The 9,994-nt window shown below is 30.9% G+C and overlaps 1 protein-coding gene and 1 pseudogene across 1 annotated transcript; both read left to right on the forward strand.

Moving 5' to 3' along the window:
* LOC102597641 (2-alkenal reductase (NADP(+)-dependent)-like) overlaps nt 1-9,994 on the forward strand; it is a 26,447-nt pseudogene that overhangs the window by 7,873 nt on the left and 8,580 nt on the right.
* On the forward strand, nt 6,010-7,143 carry LOC107061074 (acetyl-CoA-benzylalcohol acetyltransferase-like). Its single transcript, XM_015309815.1, has one exon. The coding sequence runs from the start codon at nt 6,010-6,012 to the stop codon at nt 7,141-7,143; it is 1,134 nt and encodes a 377-aa protein (XP_015165301.1).

Here is a 9,994-nt window from a genome sequence, read left to right on the forward strand (position 1 = left end):
CCCTACTAGCCCCCACCCCCCAAAAAAAATTAAGTTTGTTTTTAAAAAATATTTTCAATTTCAACAATTATTTTCTACTCTAATAAAACTAAAAGAAATTTTTCAAAAACATTTTTCATTCATAAATCAAACACTAAATGTTTTTTCGGAAAATATTTTCTACTCACCAACCAAACATGAGAAAATAAGTCAAAAATCAACTTGTTTTTCAAGAAAGCATTTTCTAGGAAAATATTTTCCTTCGTACCAAACACACCCTATATCTTAGTCATTCAATTTTACTTATATCAATTTAGAGGGAAAAATGAAGAGGAGTCGGATCCAGATATATTCTTGGACAACTCTTGATTCACATAAATTAAAGTGAGAAATGGCAGAGGAAGTGATGAACAACAAACAGATCATTCTAAAACATTATGTGGAAGGTTATCCTAAGGAATCTGATATGGAATTTAAGAATAACAACATTAAATTGAATGTTCAAGAAGGTTCTAATGTTGTTATTTTGAAGAATCTTTACTTGTCTTGTGACCATTACATGCGTTCACACATGAGCAAACTTGAGGGTAGCTATTTTCAGGTGTTGACGGAATATATTCTTGTGTCTATCACAAGTGCAGTAACAGTGACAATAGCGGGAGTTGTAAAGGAGGCGGTAACTATCTTGGTACGTCGTAGTAGGTTCAACCTTTAAAGTGTCTATCTATGTATTATGTCAAAGCAATTTTATGCACTTTTAAGTCCTATTTTTGCTGGTTGACTGAAGCTTACTTACCTCAAAGATATTGTACTATTCGAACACTGATAGACTGAGATAGGACGTGGATTGCTTCAATCTTGAATATTTTTCGATATTTGTCAAATTTCTATGGTCTATGGTGTCCATGTTTTCAACAATTTGTGTAATAGCTGGTAATTTGCTGCCCTGTTCAGGTTGCTGTATTTTATTTTCACGACGACTTTACCTGGATGAAAGGGTTCGGTCTCATGACGATAATGTTTGGTGTCAGTTTGTTTAACTGGTACAAGTAAGTGACTGAATCCTTCATGTTCTAGCAAGAAGTTATCTCGTAATGTCCCGTTCTGCACTGACATTAAAATTAGATTTACTGAACACAATATGTGTGTATTCTGTTTTACGTTATCAATTTATGATCCTCAGTTAGTAGACACCTTAACTTAGCCTCAACTGATCAAAGTAAACACTCTAACTTTAAGAATACGCATCTAGACACCTCAACTAGTCCCCACTGTGTCTCATGGACACCTGACACATAAATTTTGGAGGTGTCTATGTTTGATCCTTTTGTAAGTTGGAGTGTTCAACTGACACAGTGGAGACGAGTTGAGGAGTCTGGATGTGCGTTCTCAAAGTTGGAGTGTTTAAACTATTCCTATCACTTTAGTCGTCCTTAATCAAAACGAACTTAAGCTATAGTAGTTCAATCAAATTGTTGATATCGAGCCATTTTTAGTCGAAAATGGGACTTCAGCATGTGTTGAAGTCGTAAGTTTTCCATTTTTGTTACTTAGGTATGACAAAATTCATAAAGGTAGCACAAGTGAAGATGAAACTGCAGGATCACCATTAGGAAATGCAGCTACCAAGTACGTTATACTTGAAGAAATGGAAGACCAAGACCATGGTCCTTGAAGTTTTACATATGACATTCTAACTACGCTGCGTACTGATGGCATTTTGTATTTGCAACGGAAGGAAGGGGACGAAAAAATGCGTAGATTTTCTAGCAAATGAAAGTCAAGTCGTATACATGAAGAAGATTTGTTAATCAAGGAAGATGAGGAATTTGAGTTTTTTCACCTAGTTGACTTTAAGACATGTTGCTTATAGAAGATATTAGGAAATATGTTACTCCCTATGTGCTAAAAAAATAATGATATACATTTTTATACTTGGTAGAAATTTAACTTTTAAACTTCTCGTTTTACCCCTAAAGTTAGGGGTGGGCGTTTGGTATTCGGTTCGAAATTTCTAAATTTCGAGTTTGGTAATTCGATAATTGATAGTAAAAAATAGATATCAATTATCGAAGATTTAAATTTTGATAATCGATAAATCAAACTTCGATTCAGTACGGTATTTAGTAAATACCGTATTGAAGTTGTAGTCTATTGTATAACAAAGTTAGTGGGATAAGAAACAAATACCCCCTAGACTATGATCAAAATCTCAGAGACACACCTTAACTAAACTAAGATCCTATTACCCCTGAACCTTTTTTTTTTTGTAATTTTGTACACCTTATTAGCTTACGTGGCATCCAAACATCTCTCATGCACTTCAACTCGTGGAGTCACAGAGTGTGCCACATAGGGCGGGTTTATACGGAATGGGGTGGGGCGGGGCTGATTTTAATTTTGCGGGCTAAGACAAAATCTGCCCTGCACCGCCCCATTGGCATCCCTACTCACCCACTTCATTACGCAAATCAACATGTATGGGTGACTTGAAAAAGAAACTTACAAAATGTTACTAGTTAAGAACTAACTACTTAAATACACTACATTACAATATTTTGAATCTTACCAGATTTTGGTGCGTCCAGAAAATATGTACTCCTACACTTGAATCTGAAGTTTAAGATTGGACGTTACAATATACAGCTTGAACTCCTTTATTTTGACTATTTTTTTAATATTATTTTTCTAGAGATATTGTAGGATTTGAAAATGAATGATCACAAATCTTTCTACCTTTTGTCTGTTAAAATCATGTCATTTTTTCTTACTATAAGTTGAAGAAAAAGAGAAATTGGTCTCTTTTTTTGTTTACATGATAATATTAGTGCACCAAGTTGGAAATGTGAGACAAAATTATATGAGTTTGAAGTTGAAGTTTGATTTCGACATGTCATTTAAATTTTTAAATTGTATTTTTAATAATAAATTTATAAATTATGATAATTATTGAAATTGTCTTAATTTTTTTATACAATTTTATAAAATAAGCAAAAAAATTCATAACAAAAATATAAATAATATCATAAAATTATTTTTAAAATCTACATTTTTTATTGATCGAACTTTAGTTTAATAAAAAAATATAATTAAATATTGCTCTCTCCGTCCTATTTTATGCGGTACTTTTTGAATTTCGAGATTCAAACAAGTCTATCTTTGACGGTAAGTTTTTCATAAATCTTTTAAACATTTTGAATTATTAATTATTGTGACTTCTAGTTTTTTTTTACATAGTTAACAAATATTTAAATTTTATTTCAAAAAAATTGAAGATTTTGTATGCAATTTTCCGATCACACTTAAACTGTTTGACTCTAAAAAAATGAAAAATATCGCATAAATTGAGACAAATGGAGTAGTAAAATTAATACCTAGCAATATTTTTAAATTATTAATTATTCTAATATATCATTTTTTTACATAATTTTTTTATCTCAATATATGTGGTACTGCTAAATTTTTGAGAGTACTCACACCTACTGAATTTCCACATGCAGTTTGTGTTATTTGTGTGTGGAAAGCTCTATAAGTCCCATCTTTTTTATTTCTTTTTCCTTACACTTAAAAAGATCGTTTGTTAGGTGGGATAAGACGTGATATTTTTGAGTTACTTTTGAGATAAAATTTATTTCATAAATTGAGATATTTAATGAGATAATTAGTTATCTCACTAATACATATAAAATAAGTAAATTTATCTCAAAACTGACTTATGCTTCCAATTAAATGAAAAATAAAATTATTTATATTTTATTTTGAAATTATTATCTTGTTTTCTTTGGTACCAAATAAATATGAATCCTTAAGCTTTTCCTCTTCAATTATTAGGGACCACGCTTAAGGCTTGTACAACATTGCTAAAAGCTACTCACGTTTAAACCCTTGTTCTTATTTTTGTATTATATAGTTTTAATAAATAGTGATTTTAGTGATAATTTCAATTTTATTCTATTTGTTATTTGACTATGCACATTTAATTTTTAATTATTTAAAGTGTAAAAGTTTTGGTGCTTGAAGTTAACAAAAGTTAACTACTCTTATTTAATAAAATGATTATTTGAAAATATAAAAAATAAAATAAATGATTGGTGATTCTAAATACTTGAGTGAATAGATTTACTCCAGTCCCTTAAGAAAATTCAAAAGTAAGTCGTATCATCTTGCATTCCAAGTATTCGATTAATTAATTCCTAGTTAAAACGATAGTCTAGTTTTAGAATTTAATTACTCAATCACTTTTTTGTTTGAAGACAAGGTTAGAAAATTCGCAAAATCACACTCTTTAACATCTTGACACAAGTCTACTCTTTGTGGGATCAACCCAAATTTTTGTTGAGTTTATTATGGCTACGAGGCCGGAGGCGAACCCATGTATATATTTGAGGGTGCACATGCACCTGTTAATTTCGAAAATTATCATATATATATATATATATATAGAAACTTGTAGAAATTAAATATAATTAATAGTAGCCCAATGCATAATAATGTGCTTTATACCGCTAGTACATGTTAAGACATTCGCCCACGTGACTAGGGTTCTATCCTAACTAGAACCTTTTTTCTTTTTAGCTTAATATTAATGTACTCCTACACTTGAATCTGAAGTGTAAGATTGGACGTTACAAAATACAGCTTGAACTCATTTATTTTGACTATTTTTTAATATTATTTTTCTAGAGATATTGTAGGATTTGAAAATATAATTAAATTTTATTCCCTCCGACCTATTTTATGCGGCATTTTTTGGATTTCGATATTCTAACAAGTTTATCTTTGACAGTAAATTTTTCATAGATCTTTTAAATATTTTGAATTATCAATTATTGTGACTTATAGTACTTTCTACATAGTTTACAAATATATAAATTAAATTTAAAAAAATTGCAGATTTCGTACGTAAATTTTCGATCACACTTAAACCGTTTGACTCTCAAAAAATGAAAATTGTCAAATAAATTGGGACATGGAAATAATAATATTAATATCTAGCAATATTTAATAATTTACCGGTTGGTACACCTAATAACCGCCTACATGAATAGCAACAATATTTTAATAAAAGATCCGTACACATTTATGTAATCTGACTGATTTGAATTATTCGAAATAAAATTTATCTTATAAATTGAGATGTTTGATTAGATAATTAATTATTTTACTACATATAAAAAAATAATTTATCTCACCATTATAAATTATATAATTTAATAACTAACTAATACTCCTTATTATATAAAATTTTAAAAAAAACAATTTTAAAGTTTAGATCAAAATAATTATCTCTTTTTCCTCTTCAATTATTAGGGTCACGTTTAAACGACTGGCACAACATTTCTAGCTGTAATTGGTAGGTAAAGTCCTTGAGTGAATGGCTAAGAAAAAAGAATAAAGTATTGAACATGTGGAAAAAAAGATATTACTCCCTCCATATTATTGTAGGTGACATCTTTTCACTTGACACGATATTTAAAAAAAAAAAATGATTTTTGAAATTTATAATTTAAAATAATTTATAGTTATCTAAATATCTATGACTCGATTATTTTATTTCATAAGTTTTAAAAAAATTCTTTCTTACTTTCTTAAATTTAATGTTGATTTAAACTAACCTGGTCAATTTATGTAGCACTTTTTATTTTTCAATAGTCAAATGGTCTAATCGAAAATTTGCGCATGTGATCTTCAAATTTTTAAGTCAATTTTTTTACTTTTGAAAGTGTTTTGACAAATACACAAGCTTATCAAAATACAAAGCTAATAACACAGATGAAAAGACAATAAAATTTCTTTTTAAAAAATATTTTAAGTTATTAATTATTCTGATATATAATTTTTTATGTGATACTAATAAATTTTCGAGAGTACTCATAACTAGTGAATTTCCACATGCAGTTTGTGTGGCGGTGTGCGGAAAGCTATAATTTAAGTTAGGGATATTTTCTTCTTTATCAACTTCTCACTTATATATACATTACTTGTTCATTTCATCTTCTTAGGACAAGTTAAGTTTGAGTACATTTAACTATGAACTATTCAATGCAAGTTAAGATTTTGTCCAAAAACCTCATTAAACCATCATTACCAACGCCACAACACCTTAAAAATTACAAGTTATCTTTCTTTGATCAAGTTCAAGGTGTAACTTATATAAAAGCAACGGTCAATTGTAAGCTTGATGATTTCCTTCAACAAGCAAACAAAGACGTTGATCTAGCATTGCCATTTTGGCCTCAAGGAATTATGGATGTGGACGAGACGAATTTATTCGTCACGCCAGTTATGGTTGTGCAAGTCACAACATTTGAATGTGGTGGTCTAGCCCTAGCTATTAGCCATGCACACCCTGCTATGGACGGATGCACCACATTCAAATTCATTTATGAATGGGCTAAAGTGTGCAAATTTGGTACTCCTTCTAAGGATATCAACTTGAACCTCAATTTAGGCACTCTTTTCCCTTACAAAGATTTAACAACTATTCTTGAGCCTCCGGTTGACGAAGGCAAACGTAAAAACTCTAAGTTAGTTGCCAGAAAGTTTGTTTTTGAGGAAGATGCAATATTGAGGCTCAGAGAGAAATTTGACTCAACAACTGGCGAAGGTTTGAGTTTCAAACCTTCGCGAGTTGAGATGATTACAACACTTTTATGGAGGTCACTTATCCGTTCCACAGGAAGTACTTCACATTTGAAACGGTCTATAATGGCATTTCCAATTAATTTACGTGGTAAGGTAGCAGCTTTTCCTGAAATTGCCAACTCTTTTGGGAATCTTATTATCGAAATTCCAATAAAATTTGAACACGACGATGAAACAAAAATGGAGTCGTTGCATCACATTGTAAAACTAATAAGAGAGTCAGTTCAAGTGATTATCAGTAAATGTGTCAAAGCTACTCCGGATGAAATAGTTTCTTTGGTTATCGACTTATACAAGGATAGTTACGCCGGATTAGAATGGGGAGGAGACAATGAAGTTATGAATTTTACATGCTCAAGTTTATGTAGGTTCCCCGTACAAAAAACTGATTTTGGATGGGGAAAACCAAGTTTAATGCACTTTGGGTCAAGGCATAGCCAAGTTTTTTGGTTGTATGATACTGAATGTGAGACTGGAATTGTTGTGCAAATGGATTTTGGAGGAAAAGTACATGGATAAACTTGCATGTGACCAAGATATCATGGATTTTGTTAAATTTTTAGGGTTTAATTTTCATGTTCTTTCTTCATTTAATTTGTACTCCCTTTGTTTTAATTTAAGTACGTGTGTTGCTATTGTTTTTCTTTGGTTTAATTTGTTTTGAATATTAATGTCATTTTCTATGAACTCGCTTTGACTATAATTAAGTAGCATTTTAAGTTGTAGCAAAGATTATACTAAAATAAATGGGAGAAGGCACAAATACCCCCTAGATTATGATCGAAATTCCAGAGACACACCTTAACTAAACTAAGGTCCTATTACCCCTGAACTCATTTTATATGTAATGTTGTACACCTTTTGGCTTATGTAGACACGTAAGTTTTGACCGAGCATAAGACTTTACACTTGTTTTTATTCCTTAAATATTTATTTTAGGTTAAGTTAGATATTTTGATTTTTGTCTTATTTTAGTAAGTTTATTTTAAAAGATTTGAAAATAACAAAAAAGAAAAGATATTTTCAATATATTAAACTTGTTGGACATTTAAAAAAGAAACTCGTTGGACATTTAAAAAATATTTTCTTTGATTATAATCTTTTAAAAATATATATTTTACATTATTAATAATTCTTATTAAAACAAAGTAGCGTGTGATTTTGATTTGCTTTAATATCAAGCAGGAATGAGTCCAAGACAGGGGCGGATGACATGGCGAGGGTGGTCAGATGAACAACCTTCATCGGAAATTTTTATGGATATATATACTAAATATCGATTTTTTTGGATATATACTAACTGTTGAACAACCTTGACACAATAAAGGTTGACAGCCCAGCGGTTAAGGTTGTGCAAAGTTGCCTTAGCGTTCCTGGTTCGAGCCCAAGTGTTGGCGTTTTCTTTAAATTTTTCATTATTCCATTTGTTCTCTTAGAAAAGGCAAAACTCAGCCTGGGTTCGATCCCAGGCTTGAACATTTCATTTATTTAATATTTGTTCCACTTTTCTCTTAAGAAAAAGTACAAAAGTTACCTTTTTTAAGTTAAGAAAAACAAAAGGAAACAAAAGGTCTATTTAAATGGTTGCATAGTGCCTTATGTAGTAATCATTGTATATTTCTTCCTCAACCGCCATTGAAGTGTGAAAAGGTATTTCTTAATTCTTTTTTTCCTTTAGTTCAGTTTTTTCTAATCAAGTGTTGAAAGACTTGAATATCTTAATTTTTATGTTAAAAGCTACTTTATTTATTTGAGTATCGATTAACTATTTGGTGTATTGTGGATGATTTTTAATAAGTTTGGTATACTTGAACTTGACTACTATTTCAGTTTGGTGTTCAATGAGTTTGGAGAAATATTTTTTAGAGTACCCAAAACAAGTTTGGCGCCTCAAAATCAAAATCAACTACGCTGAGATGAAAATGTCAACCAAATAGAAATATCATCTCACTCTTCCCAAAGACAAGAATTTGATGTGAATGATTTAAAGGCTGATCCGGCTGAAAGAACTCCAATTTTTAATTATCATCCAAACCTTTGTGATGAGATAAGGAGGGCATATATCATTAAAGGTCCTTGTCAACCTCAAAATCATCATTTTCCTCAAACTTAATTTTTTGGAACATCACGTCGTTTTGTTTATACGTGGTTTGATGAATCTTGTCAACCTCAAAATCATCATTTTTCTCAAACTAATTTTTTTGGAACACCACGTCGTTTTGTTTATACGTGGTTTGATGAATCTCGTGATTGGTTGGAATACAGTATTAGTGCGGATGCTGCTTATTGTTTACCTTGTTATTTGTTTCAAGGAGAAAACATTAATCAAGGTGGTGGTAATGTATTTTCGACTAAGGGATTTACAAATTGACATAGAAAGGATAGCTTTGCTACACATATTGGTCTACCGAATAGCGTTCATAATCAATCCAAAAGAAAGTGTGAAGATCTCATGCGAGAACAACAATCCATTCAAGCCGCATTTTACAAGTTGGATGATAAAAGTAAGCATGAATATCGGATTCGATTAAACGCTTCAATCGATGTGGTAAGACTTCTCTTGGATCAAGGTTTTGCATTTCGTGGTCATGACGAGAGTGAATCGTCATTGAACAAGGGTAATTTTCTTGAAGTTCTTTCTTGGTTAGCTGCTAGATGTGATGCAATTAAACCTTTTGTGTTAGAAAAAACTCCAAAAAATAATTAAATGACTTCTCATGACATCCAAAAAGATATTGTGACTGCGTGTAAGATTGAAACAGTTAAGGCAATAATAGAGGATATAAATAGTGACTACTTTGCTTTATTGGTTGATGAATCTAGAGATGTGTCACGCAAAGGGCAAATGGCTATTTGTCTAAGATATGTTGACAAAATGGGGTTTGTAATGGAGGCATTTATTGGACTTGTTCACATTAAAGATACTAGTGCTTTATCTCTAAAGAAAGCAATTGTAGATGTACTTGCTCACCATTCTTTGACTTTATCTAATGTACGTGGGCAATGTTACGATGGGGCAAGTAATATGCAAGGTGAGCTAGGTGGTCTTAAAACATTGATTAGACAAGAAAGTAGATCGGCTCATTCTGTTCATTGTTTTGCTTATCAACTTTAATTGACTCTTGTTGCGGTTTCTAAAAAGTGTGTTCAAGTAGGTGAACTTGTATTATTAATTTCAAATATTTTGAATGTGTTGGGAGCTTCTTTTAAACGTGTTGATAATTTTCGAGAATCTCAAAAAAAGCATCTTCAAATGGCATTGGATATGGGTGAACTAGAAATGGGTAGAGGGTTGAATCAAGAACTTGGTCTTGTTAAAGCCGGTGATACTCGTTGGGGATCTCACTACAAGTCATTTGGAAACTTTATT

The sequence above is a fragment of the Solanum tuberosum genome, unplaced genomic scaffold (assembly GCF_000226075.1).
Source record: "Solanum tuberosum cultivar DM 1-3 516 R44 unplaced genomic scaffold, SolTub_3.0 scf00116, whole genome shotgun sequence".
Taxonomy (NCBI): Eukaryota; Viridiplantae; Streptophyta; class Magnoliopsida; order Solanales; family Solanaceae; genus Solanum; species Solanum tuberosum.

Coding starts and splice junctions, on each gene's coding strand:
- LOC107061074 (XM_015309815.1), top strand. CDS start 6,010: ATGAACTATTCAATGCAAGTTAAGATTTTGTCCAAAAACCTCATTAAA.